This window comes from Microcaecilia unicolor, chromosome 6, assembly GCF_901765095.1.
Source record: "Microcaecilia unicolor chromosome 6, aMicUni1.1, whole genome shotgun sequence".
NCBI classification, from domain to species: domain Eukaryota; kingdom Metazoa; phylum Chordata; class Amphibia; order Gymnophiona; family Siphonopidae; genus Microcaecilia; species Microcaecilia unicolor.
In genome coordinates, this window is record NC_044036.1 from 268,315,426 (window position 1) to 268,337,374 (window position 21,949).

Below are 21,949 nucleotides of genomic sequence, written 5' to 3' on the forward strand. Positions count from 1 at the left end.
CCCATCCCTCTGGTGGGGAAGACTTTGTTGAAACTCAAGCAAGACCGAGGCACCATGATTCTGATTGCTCCTTTTTGGCCGCGTCAGATCTGGTTCCCCCTTCTTCTGGAGTTATCCTCCGAAGAACCGTGGAGATTGGAGTGTTTTCCGACCCTCATCACACAGGACGAGGGGGCGCTTCTGCATCCCAACCTCCAGTCTCTGGCTCTCACGGCCTGGATGTTGAGGGCGTAGACTTTGCCTCTTTGGGTCTGTCAGAGGGTGTCTCCCGCATCTTGCTTGCTTCCAGGAAAGACTCCACTAAGAGAAGTTACTTCTTCCATTGGAGGAGGTTTGCCGTCTGGTGTGACAGCAAGGCCCTAGATCCTCGCTCTTGTCCTACACAGACCCTGCTTGAATACCTTCTGCACTTGTCTGAGTCTGGTCTCAAGACCAACTCTGTAAGGGTTCACCTTAGTGCAATCAGTACATACCATTACCGTGTGGAAGGTAAGCCGATCTCAGGACAGCCTTTAGTTGTTCGCTTCATGAGAGGTTTGCTTTTGTCAAAGCCCCCTGTCAAGCCTCCTACAGTGTCATGGGATCTCAATGTCGTTCTCACCCAGCTGATGAAACCTCCTTTTGAGCCACTGAATTCCTGCCATCTGAAGTACGTGACCTGGAAGGTCATTTTCTTGGTGGCAGTTACTTCAGCTCGTAGAGTCAGTGAGCTTCAGGCCCTGGTAGCCCAGGCCCCTTACACCAAATTTCATCATAACAGAGTAGTCCTCCGCACTCACCCTAAGTTTCTGCCAAAGGTTGTGTCGGAGTTCCATCTGAACCAGTCAATTGTCTTGCCAACATTCTTTCCCCGTCCTCATTCCTGCCCTGCTGAACGTCAGCTGCACACATTGGACTGCAAGAGAGCATTGGCCTTCTATCTGGAGCGGACACAGCCCCACAGACAGTCCGCCCAATTGTTTGTTTCTTTTGATCCCAATAGGAGGGGAGTGGCTGTAGGGAAACGCACCATATCCAATTGGCTAGCAGATTGCATTTCCTTCACTTACGCCCAGGCGGGGCTGGCTCTTGAGGGTCATGTCACGGCTCATAATGTTAGAGCCATGGCTGCGTCGGTAGCCCACTTGAAGTCAGCCTCCATTGAAGAAATTTGCAAAGCTGCGACGTGGTCATCTGTCCACACATTCACATCTCATTACTGCCTGCAGCAGGATACCCGACGCGACAGTCGGTTCAGGCAGTCAGTTCTTCAGAACCTGTTTGGGCTTTAGGATCCAACTCCACCCCCCGAGGGCCCTGTTTGTTCTGTTCCAGGCTGCACTCTCAGTTAGTTGGTAATTTTTTTAGGTCAATCTCAGTTATGTCCTCGCCGTTGCGAGGCCCAATTGACCTTGGTTGTTGTTTTGAGTGAGCCTGGGGGCTAGGGATACCCCATCAGTGAGAACAAGCAGCCTGCTTGTCCTCGGAGAAAGCGAATGCTACATACCTGTAGAAGGTATTCTCCGAGGACAGCAGGCTGATTGTTCTCACAAACCCGCCCGCCTCCCCTTTGGAGTTGAGTCTTCCCTTGAAGTGTATTGTCTTGCTACATACTGGACTGGCCGGCTCGAGCCGGTTTCGGGCGGGAAGACGGCCGCGCATGCGTGGTGCGCATGGGCGCGCGAGGACTAGCAAAGGCCTTTGCTAGTAAACTTTCCGATGGAGGGGCTGCCGAGGATGTCAACCCATCAGTGAGAACAATCAGCCTGCTGTCCTCGGAGAATACCTTCTACAGGTATGTAGCATTCGCTTTAGAGGCCTATAAAATAATGAGTGAAGTGGAATGGGTTGACGTGAATCGCTTGTTTACTTTTTCCAAAATTACTAGGACTAGGGGGCACGCAATGAAGTTACAAAGTAATAAATTTAAAACAAATCAGAGAAAATATTTCTTCACTGAATGTGTAATTAAATTCTGGAATTCATCGCAAGAGAATGTAGTAAAAGCAGTTAGCTTAGCGGGGTTTTAAAAAGGTTTGGATAGTTTCCTAAAAGAAAGATGAAAATCCACTGCTTATTTATAGGATAAGCAGCATAAAATGTATTGTACAGTTTTGGGATCTTGCCACGTACTTGTAACCTAGATTGGCCACTGTTGGACAGGATGCTGGGCTTGATAGACTTTTGGTCTGTCCCAGTGTGGCAACACTTATGTTCTTATGTTAAGTGATGCGATTGGGGGGAGGGGGCCATCGCCAAAGCAAGTTGGCTCAGGGTACCACTACCCCTTGAGTTGTCCATGGAATCTACCCTTATGTTTTTAGGTTTGTACCCGAAGTAATAGAGGTCACAACATGCATCAGCTGCCACTTCCATTAACAATGTCATAGCAGTAGGGATACTTCTACTCAATAGCACTTCTAGATTCCTTCCATTCTTAATGCACTAACTCTAAATTTCCTTTTCATCTAGCCAAGTCATGACACTTTCAATCCTTACCCCCTCAAGTCTAGGGGCATACAGCACAACTTTATTATCCATCTGAAGATTAAAATATCCCACAATGACCAAGTACAAAATTTTCAGAAAATATTCTAGGATGAGCTCCAGTAGAGGTTGCATATATTCTCTATCTATCCTGGGGGAGAGTAGGGGCAGTAGAGGTAGTTGTAGACCATCAAAAGTTTAACCCTACTGAAAAGATCAACTGCAAGGGCAAAGCTGGCATTTCATTCTTACTTTTTAAAGTGATCGCCCCCCCTCCCCCGTTTTACAATGTTCCTTCTAAGCTGCTCAGGAGTTTGCTGCCCACATTCTTACTGTAATGACTGGTGTGAAAATAAAATCTTGTGGTTTTAATTGCATGGGTCACATAGATCTCCTTGCAGTCATGAAGAATCTGCTTGCTGTACAGTGGTAGGATGATGGATGGTGTAACCCTGTGCATTTTAGAAGGAATGTTACCAGTCCCATAATTCTGGCTTGGGAGGGGGTGCACAGCTGTTCAAGGTAAACATCACCTCTTCCATTAGCCAAGTCTTAGCAATATGTGCTAAACCTTGCCTTTCCTGCAGGATCAGGCCAAAACTAATTGTTTATTTTGAACTGACTTTGCATTAAATCAATAATTTTCCTCTTAGTTTCAGACCAAATTGACATGAACTTATTCTCCAAACAAACAAATTAGCCTGCTGTTTAAAGACAGTAAAATCCCAAAGACCACTGACCACTTTAGTAACTGCCCTCTGGACTGACTCTATCCTGTTTATAACTTTTTGAAGGTGCAATCTCCAGAATTACATACAGTATGTCAAATGAGGTATCACCAGAGGCTTATACAGTGGCAGTAGCACTTCCTTTTCCTGCTTATACACCCATGAACCTTTAGTTTGGTCTCTGTTCACATGTGAAGACCCATTTTATGTAGAATGTGGAGATCGGAATTGAAACCTCCAAGTCATGCTCATTTTCAGTATAAGCCTTTCCTAAAATAACTGCAGGAGAGCATATATATTTTGCCTGCATATACAGTGTGAACAGCCACTTTAGAAATATACATAACATAGATAAAATGAGCAGCATGAGCCCAGCAGTTTCCTCATGGAAGTGGTGGAATGTCAATGGGGAAACAGGGCATGTGGACTAGGCCTGTGCCTAAGGCAGCAGAATTAGGAGTGGGGCAGCAGATTGGCACCACAGTGCTGGTACAGCAGGAGAACTGCACTTTAGAAGTAGGCCTTTCAGCATAGGCCCAGACTCAAGCTTTACCCCCTTGTCAGAAAATTTGCTTCAGCATGGGTGGGACATGGCAGGCCTTGACCTATGCTCAAGGTCCCACACTAAGCTTACTTTTGCACTTGCTGAAGTCTTGCTCTGGACCAGTGGCATCTCTAGACAGAAATATTTAGGGTGGCAACAGAGGGGCAAGTTAGGAATGGAGGGGGGCAAGCCAAAGTGGTTAGAGCACCAGTCTTGTAATCCAGAGGTGGCTGGTTCAAATCCCACTGCTGCTCCTTGTGATCTTGGACAAGTCACTTAACCCTCCATTGCCTCAGGTACAAACTTAGATTGAGAGCCCTCCTGGGACAGAGAAATATCCAGTGTACCTGAATGTAACTCACCTTGAGCTACTACTGAAAAAGGTGTGAGCAAAATCTAAATAAATAAAGCACAATATTTCTGCACATCATGACCACCACATCACATATCCCTCTCCCAAACCCCTTTTTAAAATTATTAGTATAAGATATCAGGGCTATTATGCATAAAGAAACCTTCCCCTTCCATTTGGTTTCAGCTACCAGGTTAAACCACCATTATAATTGATAGCATCATTCAACAAATTCTTCTGTGTGGCGTGAAGTCTGGATCCTCTACATGACTGGACAAAATCTCATTATAACCTCTGTACCTACAGTTCTGTATCACAAACTCCATATTCTCCAATAACAGAGCTATCGTCCTTCCAATATACCATACAAAAAAATTGTGATGATCACCTCAGGAACAGCATACACTCCCTCCACCGCCAGACACTTTGTTTAAAGCAGATGTGTTTTTGTTTGTGTGGTGACTCTACATAATTAAACCACTAGTCTTGAGCATTTTTATTTTGGGTGTCTAGGGCCTGCTTTTAAAGAGAGTGAGAGATTTTGCAAAATAACATAAAATGCTGCAAAAAGACATTCAAAACATATATAGCAAACTCCTTCACCTTGACCACATATATGTAGAACATGGAGAGACCCTTGCCTGATACAAAATAAGGGACCACAACAAACATGCAGAAAAAAACTGAAATGAAGACCCCTCCTCCCCTCCAAGAAAGCCAGATTCCATAAGCAATGCAATACTGGTAGAAGAGAAACAGAAATGCATTTTCTCTAGTTCTCTGCAAAATACAGAAATAGGATATATGTTCATTTCCCAAAGCGGGCACATCCCTATTCTTAAAAAAGTATTAAATAATATGTTTCTTTTTCACCTCTGTTGGCCGGTATTTTTTTTCTAAGGTCCCAGACTCTTTTTCACCTTCTTTACATCAGTCTTCTCCCAAATTATTTCCTAGGTTGGTCTTTCCTCCTCTTGACTTCTTCTTTTCCTTCTCCACTGATCTTTCTGAACATCGGGCCCATTATGTACACTTGTATGCAATGTACACATGTAAATGTCACTATTTACATGTAGAGGTGCTTTTAAAATAACTCCCTAAATGCCACGTATGCATAGGTGTTATAATGGATGACTAGTGGAAACATATATGCATTAGTTTTAAACATGACAGCTCAAAGTAGTTGTGAATAAAAATGAACCAATAGGTCTGATCTGGCCTAGGAGACAGGACAGCTGAAGTATTATGATTCAGTCCATATAATGCAATCTACAAAGAAAAGCAAGCTATGTATTTTTTTTTCTTACTTTGCTCTTGTTTTGTACACTTAAACATAGAAAAATAAAGATACCGAGAGCACCAGTGCTACATGTGTTTTGACTGATTTCTGCAGATTTTTGCAACTCTAACAGAATGTAAACATTGATGTCAAGAGCAGTGACTTCAGCAGTAGATAGCTTGTGAATACATGCTTGCATCATCGATTAAATTACAGAGACCTTTATATATACTATCTAAGAGGCAGTGTTATCAGAAAATATGAATCTTTATTATTGTTCAGAGGCGTCTGGTCAGTCTTCCAGACAAATTTGTGCAATTTGCTAAGTGGAATCGGCACTAAGACAGAGATAGGATGTTGCTGAAGGGCATGGTGACATGCATCTAGCATCTGAACAGGCAGCACTGACATTTCTGCAGGACTGGCAAAATACAGCCAGAGAATTTCTCGTGTTGGTGGACCACTGAGGATTTTAATTTGTGTGTGTGGGGGGGGGGGGGGGGGGGGAGGAGAGCCCTAATGCAATACTAAGAACAAATGGGTTTCAGAAAAGGGCCTGAATTACTCAAGAAGACATTACAATGACAATAATTATAACATTTTACATCATAGATGCCAGCTCTGTGGGTGCTTTGGGTGTCTTGAGCACCTTCAATATTGAGCAAATGCTTTCATTTTGTATAAGGAGGGGCGATGTGTGATGGGTTTAGTGCCTATGTTTTTCACTATGTTAAGAAACTGAGCCTGTGTGGATGTAATCAGTTGATTCTGAACCTAGAATTTTTTATATGATTTAAATAGTACAAGCCACAGCCTCAGAAGCATAGGTGGACTCCAAAGTGACATATAAATTAGTCATTCTCAATCGGGCTCTGAATCCAGCTTTTGAAGTATGGTTTATGGTTCATTAGACTACTTTGTATATCTGTTTTTTGGGGTGACTCTAAAATAGCATCTTGCTTAATGACTGACCCCCACATTCTATATATGATGCCTTAAGTTGTGCATGCTAATTTGGCTGCATGGCCAAATTGTGCGTACAACTTGATTAACAAGCCTATTAGCACCGATAATTCGTACTTAACCAATTAACGGTACTAATTGGCTTTAATTAGAGTTTATGCACACAACTTTCTAGGCATATCCTACAACACAGTGCATGTCAATTCTAATGTGCAGTCAAAAAGGGGGCATGACCATGGGCATGGAATGGACGGGTTGTGGGCATTTCAAAAAACTATGGGGCCCTTTTACAAAGGCGCGTTAGGTGGGTGCATGCACAGCATGCACCCACATGAGACTACCGCCAGGCCACCGCACCCCCTGGTGGTGATTTCAGATTTGGTGCATGCCCATAATGCCTGGATGATTTATTTATTTATTTCCTCTCACACGTGCCATTTCTGGCAGTAATTGGCAGTTGGCGTGCACCGACCAGTCACTGCACATGTAGCGCATGAGCCCTTACCGCTAGATCAATGGGTGGTAAGTGTCCAGGCCAATTCTGGAAGCATGTTGGTTTTAGTTTTACCGCATGCCCTTTTCCCGTCCCATTCAGATGCGGTAAAAACTGGCCCAGCACGCACCCAAAACACATGCCTACACTGCCTCAGGAGGCCACTTTTTACTGCAGCTTAGTAAAAGGCTCCCTATGTGCACTATTAGGGAATACACCTGATTAGGCCCAGGTATTTAGGCCTGGTTTTAGGTGACCTAAATGAGTGTGCCTAAATTTTAGTCGCAAGAATGGTGCGTAGGTATATTCTATAAAGTATGCCTCACTTTAGGCATAGCTTATGGAATCACACTAATTGCATAGTTTCACTGCTGCTGAGAGATTAGGCCAGGCTGGGGGCCCCGCTCCTCCCGAGGTCGTCATCGTTGCCACCCCCCTCCGTCCACCACCGGGCCGGGCCCCCCTGAATTCAAATCATAGCACCTCACCTCGACCTCGCTCCGTGTGAAAGAAGCACAGCAGTGACAGTCTGCAGATCGCCTCCCTTCGGGCCTTCCCTCCCTGTGTCCCGCCCTCGCGCAAGTTACATCAGACTAGGGCGGGACACAGGGAGGGAAGGCCCGAAGGGAGGCGATTTCAGACTGCCGCTGCTGCACTTCTTTTACACGGAGCGAGGTTGAGGTGAGGGGCTATGATTTGAATTCAGGGGGGCCTGGCCCAGTGGTGGAGGAGACTGAGGCGCTGGGTCCCCCTTGGAAGCCCGGGCCCGGGGAATTTTGTCCCCCCCTGCTCCCCCCTCGGCAGCCCTGCATAGTTTTTCAGTGCCGATTTTTAACTTGCCATTTATAGAATTTGGCCCTGAGTCTATATTAGTATTTTATATTTTCATTTACTTTTACTCTGTTTTCTTTTCTTTATTTTAATTGATGGCATTTCTTTCCTTCTTTTAATTTTTAATTGTATGTGTATTGTAAAATGCTTTGATGTATTGTTTGTGAAAGGCGGTTTATCAAGAGAAATAAATTATAAACCATAATATATGTTTTGCCAAGCTAATTTCTCACAAATGTCCACTAAAAAGCGATGACATGAGCTGGGGATCGACCTAGGTGGGATTAGCAACATTAACTTGTTTATTGATGCATATGTTACACTGTGGTGAATGCTTGCCATGACAGTTGATAAAGGACTGTATTAAAGATATTTGACTGGTCTGCCACGAGCACAATTTTAACATCTGTATTCCAGCAGGCACAGGATTATTCAGATAAGTACATCTTATTTGTTGTAAGCTATGCATTTTAATTTATGCTGGTGAATTGATTGGGAATTTAAATGTGCTGTGATGGTTCCCAAGTATAATATCATGATGCAGTGAGAAGTGATAGAATCTGAGCACATTTCTCATGATTTACACAGTACAACATTCCAGCTGGTTGGTAATGAGTTTGTTAGAGATCGATATAGTTTTTATAGAGATTTAAATTCGTCATGCTTAAGTGATTTTCGATGACTGCCAAGTTAATACCAGGTCCAAGGCTAGATGAAAGAATTGCTTGCATTATGAAAAAATCTTCCTGCACATCCCAACTTGTTGAAATTGATGAATCTGTGTTTTGTTTGCTCTTAAAATTGAAAACTGTGCTTGTTAAAATCTAAGGTAACTTATGTTAAACTGGGAAACAGTCATTTTTAAAATTTGAGCCAAATCAAGAGAAAACACCCTGAGATGACCCATTTGTGCTATTGAGAACTTGAACACTGGACAAAATATATTGATAAAATAATCCTCAGGTCTAGCCTATGGGCATCCATAACTTCAAAAGAGAGAACTGCCATCAAGTTCTTAATAATCCTTCTACAAGCAGATCTTCATTAAAAGTAGGAGCAAAATTAGCCATAGTGGATTCACAGAGAATATGGACTATGGATCATAGAGGCCTAGCATGTACTGATTGTCTAGAAAAAGTTTAATTCCATACTTGTGATAAGGAACAATCTATAGTAGCACCTGGAACAAGGATTAAAGCTGATGAAACTTGCTATAGTTAGGCCCTTACAAGAGATAGCAGAGGGACTCAAAGGAAAAACAAATTGTGATAGGAAACTTAGCAGTGATGGGGGTACAAAGCTGAGAAATTACCATGGAGAGAGGCAAATATTTTGCTTTCTGGATACCTCAGCCAGAACGTTCAGTACTGAGCAATGGAAGTGATGATCAAGTTGTGTATAATATAAAAACCAAAGTAGAGAAGTGTCAAAAAAGCATGGGATAAGCATAGAGAATCCATAGTGTCAAAAAGGTGAGGGGAAATGAGATTGGTTGGCATATGTGCCATTGCACCAGAAGTAAAATTGAGTAGACTAGTTGGGTCTACTGATCCTTATTGGTTGTCATACTCTGTCAAGAGCAGGGCCCAAGGGATGGGGTGAAAATGACAAGACAGAAGAAGTGTGATCTTGCAATATTTCAGGCCATAGAGAATTTGGGCTGGTTTCAGTAGGATACAACTGCCCATGAACCAACCAATTTGGTACCAGTAGCTTGGTGGTAGCTGGATACTGTCCAATATGACCATGATGTCTTAGGAAGCTGGCTGTTAGAACAACAGCCAGCTTCCTAAGACCTCGTAGTCTTACTAATTTTGGTAGTAGTTAGGATGGTTGCAGGTCTTTGTGGGAGGAGATGGTAAGGCAGAATTGGATGTTAGATTGGATATGGGTCTTCATATACATGTCTACACAGGAAGGGAGAGGTTCAGTGAGGAATCAAATGAGAAATGGATTGAATAAGGAATGATAGGCCTCAACTTCTTAAGTTTCTATAGCTGGCAACTGGGATAAATCCTTAGCAGTATGGACAAGAATAACTGAGAAGACTGGATGGTCCAGTCGATCTTTTACTGCCATCATCTACTGTTGCTAAGATTCTAATATTTAATTTCTATCAGTCAGTGTTATAGGAGAAGCACTAGTATAAAACAGTATTAGAACGCACATCAGTTTTTCCTTCTTGAGAAGCTTTTGATCCATAGCTCCATTTACATGAAATGTTTGCATAGGAAAAATGAATTTTCAGCATTGAATTTTATTTCAGGAGTAAGTTTAGGGGCCCTTACACTAAATTGTGGTAAAATTTGAAGTTACTGTGGCTTAACGCATGACTTTACCACATGGTAGTTGTAAAATTTACATGGCAACCAGTGGGAGAAAAACCAGTATTATCATGTGCAGGTCCCATGCTAATGTGCTACTTACCTAACCTGGCCTCAGTTAACAATGAAGTACTTAGCACCTCCTATTTAGGAGGCTGTAAATGGTCCAACATTAACTGGGCATTATCCACTTAGAGTATGGTAAGTGCAGCACATTATCTGGCTTACACTTCAAGTTCATTCTCCTCTAGCACGAAAAGCACTTACCCCCAGATTCTATAAAGGTTGCCAAAGTTTGTGCACCCAAATTTAGGCGTGATCCTAAGATCTGCACACAAATTAGTTAACAAGCCATTAATAATCAAGTTTTAACATTAATTGACACTAATTTGGACAGCGTGGATCTGCCGCCTAGATACTGTTCTATAACACTGCATACCAAAAGTGACTTGTATGCATCCCCAAAGGGGTCATGGCCACGGTAGGGGCATGGGCAGGTCAGGGGCATTCCAAAACTTTAGGTATAGTGTTATAGAATTCTTGGGATGCACACACCCAACTTGAATGCCAGGATTTACACCAGGTTTCAGCAGGTGTTAAATCCTCACACCCAAAGTTGGGCGCAGGAATTGGCGCTAAGCTGTATTCTATTTGGGTGCTAATTCAGCCCTTAATATGTAGGTTACCATGTGGTAACTGCTAAACTACTGCAAAACCCTTTAGCATGGTTGTATGCTAGTAGTTACCGTGCATTAAGGACCAGATTCTATATATGGTGCGTTAAAAATCCACGCGGAAAACATTTCCACCTAAGCATATTCTACAAGTGGCATCTAGATTTAGATGCAGCATATAGAACACACTTAGTTGATATCCCAGTGCCTAAAACTAATGTGTCTCCATTTACACCAGTGAAAACGTGGCATAAATTCTGTCATGTAGCTTTAGGCACAGAGGGCCATATTCTATAACAGTGCGTGTACATTTTGGAAAACCCATAAAATACCCATTTCCCTGCCCATAACCATGCCCGTTTTTGCCTGTGCACATTAGAATTTAGACTCAGTGTGTTATAGAATACGCTTAGCAATTTATACATATAAATTCTAATTATTGCCAATTACTGCTAATTATTGCTTGTTAAGGGCGCCTTTTACAAAGGCACATAAGGGCCTGCGCATGTGCAGCATGTGTCAAATCAGCAATGCCGCCCGGCTAGCGCATGCACCTGGCGGTAATTCTGAGTTTGGCATGCACCGAAAACCTGCAGTAGAAAATAATTTTCTATTTCGCACCATGGAAGCGCTCCTGGCGGTAATCGGCATTTGGCGCGTACTGGACAGTTACCATGCGGGTAACACGTGAGCCCTTACCACTCAGTCAATGGGTGGCATTAAGGGCTCAGGTCGTAAATAGATGACGCGCTGGTTTTAATTTTGCCGCACGTCCATTTCCCAGCCCCCCTCAAACTTTTTTCCAGATGCACTGTAGAAATGGTCCAGCGCGCATCCAGTCTACGTACATGCCCACACTACTGCAGGCCACATTTGCGCATGCCTTCGTAAAAGGGCCTCTCAATGCTGTTAACAGCGCTGATTGGGTTTTTCAACCAATTAAGTTACGCGTGTTGTTAAAGAATACGCCTGGATTTTGGTGCAGAACGCTAGGCGCACTATATACAATCCAAGGGTAAGTGCTTAACACACTTTAGTAGAAGGGCCTCTGTTTTTTTATTTTTTTTATTACAGATTGAAATGTACCTTTTTTCATTTTATCACAGGGCAACTGCTAAGCCAGTACTGGTCCTTCTTCCAGTCTTGGGCTTGACCTGGTTGTGTGGCGTCTTAGTTCATTTCAGTATTGTTTGGGCTTACATCTTTATTGTGCTGAACTCCTTCCAGGTAAGTTACAGAAATTTCTTATTTTTTTTTTTTTAAATCAAATGAACTAAAGTTAAATTTTTTTAATTTATGTAAACATGGCATACACTAATTAATGGTGGAAGGTTTGTAGGAAGAACCAACTTTTGACCTGCTTTTTAAACGCAGAATGTAATGTAAATTTCATCCTTATTGTCCATGGTAAAGTGTTCCACAGCTTTTGTCCTGCTGTCTCATGGGTGATGTCTATTCAGAGGTAATATAGAGGGGGAAGCTGAGAGTATTTTGGGATGATTGCACTGTATGTGAGGGAATGTACAGAACCAGAAGGTTGGAGATATAGTTCAGAGCAGAAGGAAGAAGACTTTTGTGCATGAAGGTTAAATATATATATAAAATGCAATCAATTCTTTGTACAACTGGTGCAATCTAGATGTTTTTACAAGAACATAGAAACATAGTAAAAAGAAGACAGATAATCGTATGGCCTATCCAGTCTGCTTATCCATGCCATCTACTATCCTTTCCCCTTCCTTAGAGATCCTACGTACTTGTCCCAAGCTTCCTTGAATTCAGATATAATCTTTGTCTCCACCACCTCCACCAGGAGGCCATAAGAGGTTGGTTACTTGGGCATGGCTAGGGTGGGGTATAAGGCAGTGCTAGGCAGAACAGAGCAAATTAGAATCCTTGGAGTGGGGGCAATACTTATGTCAGCAGGAAAGGGACAGTGGAGCACTTTTGAACACAGCAAGGAAGGAATCCCTCACTGTGTGGCTCTGGTACAGTTGTACCAGCTGTTCCTGCCCTCCCCTCAGTACCTCTGTTACAGATGGTAATATGAAAATGTATTTATTTATTTGTTGGGATTTATTAACTACCTTTATGAACAGATTTACCCAAGGTGCTATACAGCAGATGCAGTTTAACATAAATGTGATCAGCAGAAAAAAGGGAGTGTTGATGCCCCTGTATAAGTTGTTGGTGAGGCCCCATCTGGAGTATTGTGTTCAGTTTTGGAGGCCATATCTTGCTAAGGATGTAAAAAGAATCGAAGCGGTGCAAAGAAAAGCTACGAGAATGGTATGGGATTTGCGTTACAAGACGTACGAGGAGAGACTTGCTGACCTGAACATGTATACTCTGGAGGAAAGGAGAAACAGGGGTGATATGATACAGACGTTCAAATATTTGAAAGGTATTAATCCGCAAACGAACCTTTTCCGGAGATACGAAGGCGGTAGAACGAGAGGACATGAAATGAGATTGAAGAGGGGCAGACTCAAGAAAAATGTCAGGAAGTATTTTTTCACGGAGAGAGTGGTGGATGCTTGGAATGCCCTCCCGCAGGAGGTGGTGGAGATGAAAACGGTACCGGAATTCAAACATGCGTGGGATAAACATAAAGGAATCCTGTTCAGAAGAAATGGATCCTCAGGAGCTTAGCCGAGAATGGATAACAGAGCCGGTAGTGGGAGGCGGGGCTGGTGGTTGGGAGGCGGGGATAGTGCTGGGCAGACTTATACGGTCTGTGCCAGAGCCAGTGGCATACCAAGGGGGGGGGCGGTGGGGGCGGTCCGCCCCGGGTGCATGCCGCTGGGGGGGGGGTGCCGCACACGCGCCTGTCTGCTCCCAGTTCGCTACGCTCGCTAAATTCTCTCGTTTGCTGCAGCTCCCTCCTTCTGCCCTGGAACAGGTTACTTCCTGTTCCGGGGCAGAGGGAGGGAGCTGCAGAGAACGAGAGAATTTAGCGAACGTAGCAAACTGGGAGCAGACAGCGCGTGCTACGGCACCCCCCCCAGCGGCGTGCACCTGGGGGGGTGTCATTTCACGGGGGGGGGGGCACATCGGCGATCCGCCCCAGGTGCCATCGAGGGTAGGAACCGCCACTGGCCAGAGCCGATGGTGGGAGGCGGAGATAGTGCTGGGCAGACTTGTACGGTCTGTGCCCTGAAATAGACAGGTACAAATCAAGGTAAGGTATACACAAAAAAGTGGTGGTTGGGAGGCGGGGATAGTGCTGGGCAGACTTATATGGTCTGTGCCAGAGCCGATGGTGGGAGGCGGGGATAGTGCTGGGCAGACTTGTACGGTCTGTGCCCTGAAAAAGACAGGTACAAATCAAGGTAAGGTATACACAAAAAAGTGGCACATTTCTTGGGCAGACTGGATGGACCATGCAGGTCTTTTTCTGCCGTCATCTACTATGTTACTATGTTAACTTACAGTTTTGCTAACAACATAAAAATAGTAAAATGACCTAATATAAACATAAATACAATAAATGGCGTAAACTTGGAAACATAACGCCAGTACAATACAAACAATATCATAATAGAGTGGAAGAATATTCAAATAACATAGACATAATACAATGTCAGCATAATACCAATGAAACGCCTAATATTCAACACGATAGAACATTCAGGGCTTCTTTTACAAAGCTGTGCTAGCGATTCCCACGTGGCAAGTAAAAGGAAGCCCATAGGGATTGAATGGGCTTCCTCTCATTTGCCCCACTGGAAATCGGTAGCACTTCTTTGTAAAAGAGACCCTTAAATAGCATTGATATGATGCTAATGCTTTTCTATGTAACTGAGAGGCCAAGTGCAGATATATAGATGGGGACGTGATGGATAGTACAGAGTCAATTGGGACAAATAGATGGGTGGCTAAACTCAAGGCAAAATCTTTGTACAGTTAAACAAGATATTTATTTATTTATAATGACATTTGTATCTTACATTATCCCAAACAGATTTCAGGTTCAATGTGGCTTGCAATCCAGACAATGTAGTACATACATATTATTAAATAGATTCCAAGAATTATATGCCCAAAAATCAAAATAATGCACACTAACATATTACAACATATTAAACAGAACAATATTTGCAATATTCTGGAAATTTATGCAGGCACTTTAACACTTGGCTCCCAGTCAGCCCTAGCTCTTCCGTCTACCATTTTTCAGTTCGCCATATGAACAGAGGTATTCAGCATCACTGTAACAAATCCTGTGGTTAATGGCAACCATAAAATGATGTTCTTATCAATTTTTTTAGTAGGTTGCCTGGCTACCAGGCTTCAGATCTGCTGGCCATTATTTTCTGTTGAGTTATCAAACATGTTGTTTATCTGTATTAGCCATACCTAATGCTTAGAGCAGCAGTCTGAAAACCAGGGAAGCCAGGATTCAAATCCCACTGCCACCCTTGAGATCTTAGACAAGTCACTTAACCCTCCATTGCCTCAGCTACAAACAGACTGTAAACCCTCTAGGGACTGGGAAATAGCTACTGTATCTTAATGTTACTCACATTGTGCTACAACTGAAAAAAGTGCAAGCTAAATCCAAAATCCAGTACCAGGCATATTGTAAAGTAATAAAAAAAACCCTAAAAAAGTCACTCAGAACCTGTAAAACAAATGTACCATACTCTAACAGCACTAACTTCCAGGAGTCACGCAACCAGAGCCTACCTAAGAAAGGGCAGCATCATAAACACTACAGTCTCTGTCTTATTCCATTGCAGGAAGACAAAACTAGACCTCATAGTAACACGGGGCAGACTGACCATTCAGGCAACCAGGCAGTTCCCAAGCACCATGAGGCTCTCCCCCCCCCCCTACCACCCCTGCTGCCTCCGTCACTGCTGCCGCCAAACACTACAGCCCCCCGAGCTTCAGTAGGCCCTCCCCAGTCCCATCTTGAAGGGCTTTGTGGTCTAATGGTATCTGCAGGGGCAGGAAAGAACAACACTCTATCCTGCCTGCTGCCGCTATTCTGTCCCAACGCCACACTCCTCTGTTTTAAAAATGGCTGCCGAGACTCCCTGTAGTGTGTGGGAGGGGGCAGCGGTTGGGAGGGGGGCCAGGGGGGCCCAATGACCTTTACTGCCTGGGACCCCAGATCACTGTCAATCTGTCCTTGATAGTAACATAGCAGTTGTGGGCAGAAATCTCTGTCTGTTGAGTCACCACAGGTCCTCCTTGATCCCTGGTCACCATTGCTGCATTTCTTTCATTCACAATACGAAACAAAAGCACAACTTTACCTTCTGCATCTGTACTGACTGTCCTTGAATTCTGTCACCATTTCAGTTGGAAACCCTCCCCCGTCCCAATAAAAAGAAGGGAACTTAACTTTTCTGACATGATGGGTAGGTGACAATACGCCACAAAGGAAGGATTTGTACTTCAAAAGACCCAATAAGTTAAGGTTGGTGATATACAAACAGTGAAGTTCTAGCTCTGAAGCAGCCACTGGTGAACCACACACTGTGTCAGCAATTAATCTGGCAATACAGAGTTGTATCAATCAAAAATACTAGGCATTATTTATACAGCTGAGGACAGATATGATAAAGGTCTCTAAAAGCATCAGTGGAGTGGAATGATTCAAGGCAAAACAGTTGTTTACCCTTTCAAAAAGTACAATGTTTAGGGGACACAATTTGACTTTACTAAGTAGTACATTAAAACAAATGGAAGCAAATATTTTTTCACTCAATGCATAGTTAAGCACTGGAACTCATGGTCACAGGATGTGATAGAAGCTATTAGTGTAGCTGAGTTTTAAAAAGGTTTTAGAAAGTTCCCGGAGGAAAAGTCCATAAGATCCACACAGGTGGAAGAACACAGGATCCCACTAAGAAATATGCGAAGAGAAGAGAGTGGGAAATGGATGTCAGCTCTTATAATTTGGCATGTTGCAGACAGGGCATCTATTTGTAACTCTCTAAGAGGACTTCTCTTGTAAAGGTCTTTGTAAAGACCAATCCATCTCCTATTTTGGTTCATTTCATCTTCAGCACCCAATATTCATATTCCACTACTTACAAACCAATTTAACCATTTTTGGCATATGTTATTACCATTACCCAACACTGAGATTTTCCTTTATCAAAAGACTCCTGAGGCAGGCACGTTTAGCCGAAACATGGTGCCATGTTGAGTCTTTAGCTTCCAGAGTGTTCTTTCCAACTCCTGGGTTTCCCATGATTTGTTTTAGAAGAGCTGTCATCCATTTCCCACTCCTTCGTCTTCGGAAAAGTCCATAAATCATTATTAAGGTAAACTGGGAAATCCATTGCTTATTCCTGGGGAAAAATAGCATGGAATCTTGCTACTTTTTGGTATCCTGTCAATACTTGTGACTTGGTTTGACCACAGAAACAGGATACTGGGCTCGATGGACCTTTTGGTCTGATCCAGTATGGGAATTCTTATATTTGTGTTTCCAATATAGGAAGTAACATATAGAAGAGTTTCTATCAGGCATAAGTCCAGCACCCCAAGTTAGGTGCGACCTATGCGCTATGCCAGTAGTCTCTAAAGACTGGGCACCCTTTATGGAATAAGGGCTCATAGCAGATCTTTTCAGCACCTAACTGTTGGCACTGTATATGGAATCCACCCCCCTCCACCAAATGCACTCTCCAGATAGTCAGCACCACTGCCTGTTTACATAGTGGTGTGGAAAATGAACCCCAGGGTTTTTAAGAAAAGCACTTTGCAGTTTACTGCTGACTGAACTACACAGTTTTTGGTGTTTCTGTTTGTTTATTCATTACTTGCAATACTGCCTTCAATATGAATATCAGAGTGGTATACAGTCAATCAATTTAAAACGGTAAGAAACTGTTCAGAGAAACAAAGCAGGAAAAATTCAACAGCATACTGCACTTCCTTCTCTATGCAAATCCCATAGTTACTAAAGGCAACTGAGAAAACGTGAATCTTGAAGCTCAAGTTGTAGTTCCTTCAAAATAGCAAGGAGCGGAGCCAAGATATAAAACACAGAACTATATGTGTCCTCTATTTGAGCACAGGTGACCATTGGATTAGTCAACAAGCGATCGTGTTGTGATTGTAATGCACAACTAGGTATATACAGTATCAAAGCCTTAAACAATGACAGTGGGTACCTTGTTGCAAGAGCTTTATAAACTAAGCAAAGCAGCTTAAATTGTATTCTATAGAAAAACGTTAGCCAATGACTTTCCACAAGCAATGGAATAACATGATCATAATATCGAGCAGAAAAAAACAGTTGAAGAGTTGTATTTTGAATCAGCTTTTCAATAATGCTCATGCAAGGCCATTCTATAGAGAGTTACAATAATCCAAATATGATATAATAAGAGCATGAGTAATAGTAGTCAATCACATTTTGTCTAAAAATGCTTGAATCTAATCCTATGAAGGAAAAAATAAGACAGCCTCTGAAGAGACCTGAACATCTAAAACATAACTGAGAGTCAAAAAAATAACCTAACATCTTCAAGGAGCTAGTGAGACCTAGCTGATGATGGGGCCAAAGAAAGGGTGGAATGCTACCCTGTAAGTCACATAGGATCTAATTCTATTTATGGCACCTAAAAAATTGGCGCCGATCGAAAACACGCTTAAGCATAGTCTATAAGCCGTGTCTAAAGTTAGGCAAGGTTTACAGAATATGCCTAAGCCCATCCTTGTGACTAGAATTTAGGCACAGCAAATTACACCAATGAAAACCTGGTGTACATGCCCACACCTAATTTTAAGCACACAACATGTTATTTTATAACACCGTGCATACATTTTAGGAATGCCCATTACCAGCCCATACTCCTCCCATAGCCACACCCTCTTTTGGGAGCCACACATTAGAATTTACACAGACTACATTGTAGAATATGCTTAGTGAGTAGTGCATGTAAATTTTAATTAGTGTCAATTAGTACTGATAATTGCTTGTTAACATCAGTTTATCGGTGCTGCTGTGTTGTTAACCAATTGAATTGCATACACACAAATCAGAATTCGCTTAGATTTGTACATGCAACTCTAGTCACACTATATAGAATCTCTGGGATAGTGCCAGATTTACTAAGATTAAAATGTTGTTTATTCTCTGTTATCCATTTCTATATAGAAACTAAACAATCATTTAAGGGAGTAAGGTTGAACTAGTTGAACATTGTCCACAAAAATATAACTAACACCCATAGATTTAATCAGTGAAGCAAGAGGGCTGAGGAAAATATTAAAAAGAGTAGGTAAAAAAAATAGGACCTTATGGAACCCCACAGATCAACTAAAAAAGTTGTGACACTATGGCAATAAAACTAACACAAAAAGATCTAGTAGAGAGAAAAGAATGAAATTAATGAAGCACTGTATTACGCAAACCCAGGTCATATAGTTTCCAAGGAAGCAAGTCATGGTCAACGAGAACAAACGCTGCTGACAGGTGCAGGAAGGCAGAATTTATACAGAACTTAGCAACCTGACTTACTAGAAAATAATTATGAATATATTCTATTTCGGTGCTTCTCAACCCAGCCCTTGAGGCACACCCAGCCAATCAGGTTTACAGGATATTCCCAATGAATATGCATGAGATCAGCATGCAAATCTATCTCATGCATATTCAGCGAAAATAATTTTTAAAATAACAATTTGAAAAATATTTTGGAGAACCTTATAACATCCAAACCAAAGAATATGAATATTTTTTCAAACATAACACACCTGTCTTTGTGGGCCCTTCTTCTTTGTTATCATTGTTTTAGTTGATGCATAATGAAATGTTGCACACAGCTGCAAGACTGCACGGCCAGTCCGTCTTTTGCCATAATCTTCACCTCCAAGTTTTAGAAGAGCATCTTTTGCAGGCTCATCCTAACAATGACCAGATCTAGCATCTACATGCCTTAAAGGAGACAATGTACACTGCCATTCATCTCTTATGCCATGCAAAAAGATGTGATCATGTCTCTCAAGTACCATTGGCTTCCTGTAGAGCAACACATAATTTTCAAATTCTTCACACTTACCTTTAAAGCATTTAGGGGTTTTTTACTAAGCCGCGGTAGCATTTTTAGCTCATGGTAGAAATCAGCTGGCATCCTATGAGAGTCTCAGTGTTTATCGCCAGCAGATTTCTACTGTGAGCTAAAAACATTACCATGGCTTAGTAAAAGACCCCCTTAGAATGGGCCTGCCTCTGCGCAACTTTCATCCCTTACGCTCTATTCATAATTTAGTCCTTCCAGGTTCCAGACAGGCTCAGCTTGAGTCCACAAGACACCGTGCTTTTGTTTCTGTAGCACCTTCTTTCTGGAATTTTCTTCCACTCTCAATCCATGCTGAACTCTCTTTCAAAAATTTTAAACTTGCCCCCCTGTTTACTAAGTCGTGTTAGTTGCTGCTGGTGTGCTAATGCCAACACAGCCCATTCACTTTGAATGGGCTGTGTTGGCATTGCAGCACGGCAGCTGCTACCACAGCTTAGTAAATGGGGGGGTGGGGAGGCTGGCTTTTTAAAGTGGCCTTCTCAACAAATTAGGACTGTTTCTGCTAAACCTACTTTTACCATTGCTTGTTCCTTTTCTCTTTCCTTCCCTCTCTTTCCCCTTTTCTGTCTCCCTTTCTTTTCTCCTTTGCCATCTCTCCCTTCAAAATTGTACTTCATTTCTTTTCCCAAGTACTGGGGTGCCCTTTTACTAAGCCACATAGGCGTGTATGCATGTCCTACGCGTGTCAATTTTCAATTATTGCCCAGCTACCACGTGACCCAGGCGATAATTTCATTTTTTACATGGGTCCACTAAACACACAGGAAATTTTATGGCACAGGCAGTAATCGGCATTGTACGCACATAGACCATTACCGCCTGGTTAACACTTGAGACTTTACTGCTAGGTCAATGGGTGATGGTAAGGTCTCAGACCCAAAATGGAAGCGCGTCAATTTTTATTTTTCCACTCATCCATGTTTGGCCCAAAAAAGGCCTTTTTGCAGGTGCACTGATAAATGAACCTGCATGCATCCAATACTCACATCTACACCAACGCAGACCATTTTTCGGTGCACCTTAATAAAAGGACCCCTGGGTTTCTGCAAGATACTTCTTACCTGGATTGGCCACTGTTGGTAACAGAATACTGGGCTAGATGGACCATTGGTCTGATCCAGCGTGACTATTCTTATGTTCATATGATTTTTGTTTTTAGATTGTAAACTGCTTAGATCTACTTGTTAGTGGAGGCGGCATAGCAAATGTTAATAAACTATTCAGTTAGAGACAAATCCAGTTTCATCAATCCTGCAGATGAAAAGGCATAAACTGAAACAAATATAATTTATTCAGTACTGATGACCAGGTAGGCCGCTTTGGAGCAACATAATGGCACAAAAGTCTCTTTCCTTTAGCTATCAATATACATATTCTTTGCCAGTACTGAAGGGCTCTTTTATTTAGGGATTTTGCATATTAGCTTCTCTGATGCACTTTCCAGATATGCTAACGAAAGTTAGTAATTACAATATTTATTCTGTATAGAATGCAGTGCTTTTAAAGCAGCGCTGAATGTGAATATAAAGAAACTAACAATTTGTTAGGAATGCAGGTAGATGATTAATGAAACTGAATTTTATCTTCTGTTTAGCCTTGTACTAGTAACTAAATGGAAATGATGCCTTCAATTATTCAGAAATCATATCTACATCCTTTGGTGGGGGATTTTTTATTTCATAAACATTTATTTTACTTCTAGAAAGGAATGTAAAGTGCTATTTAATTTTTCTAAAGCAGTTTTGAATTACAAAAGAGAACGCTCTGCCATTCTGCTGTCTGGTGTAACAATACCATGCAAGAGATCTAATTGTGGTGTATGTTAATGACATTTCTAAATATTGGTGCTCCATTTAATTTGAAACAAACATAGATAATAACATTACAATTATGGGCCTCATTTTATGATTTCTATTGTCTGTTATGAAGCAGGATTTCAGTGTACTTTTTTGTGAAATATTTGCAACCGCCTCCAAGACAGGCCCCTCTGCTCGGAGCGCTGCTGCGTGGTCTCATCGACAGAGGTGAGGAAAACGTCTGTAGGTCATATCTGAATCAACTGAGGCCGCATCAGAAAAAAAGGCTTTGTCCAAAATCTTAGAGATCCAGTAGCAGAGGACCAACTCTTTGTCCTCTATACTTGTTTTTCCCAAGTCCAGTCCTGTAGTACCCCTTGCCAGTCAGGTTTCCAGAATATCCACAATGAATATGCATGAACTTGATTTGCATACACTGCCTCCATTAT

General features: G+C 42.3%; 1 protein-coding gene across 1 annotated transcript in view; it reads left to right on the forward strand.

Annotated features, from left to right (window-relative positions):
- Positions 1 to 21,949, forward strand: part of ADGRD2 (adhesion G protein-coupled receptor D2) — a 249,142-nt gene that overhangs the window by 113,285 nt on the left and 113,908 nt on the right. Inside the window, exon 20 of the mRNA XM_030206996.1 lies at positions 11,761 to 11,881. Coding sequence (XP_030062856.1) covers positions 11,761 to 11,881 — 121 coding nt within the window. The remainder of the gene's footprint in view (positions 1 to 11,760; positions 11,882 to 21,949) is intronic.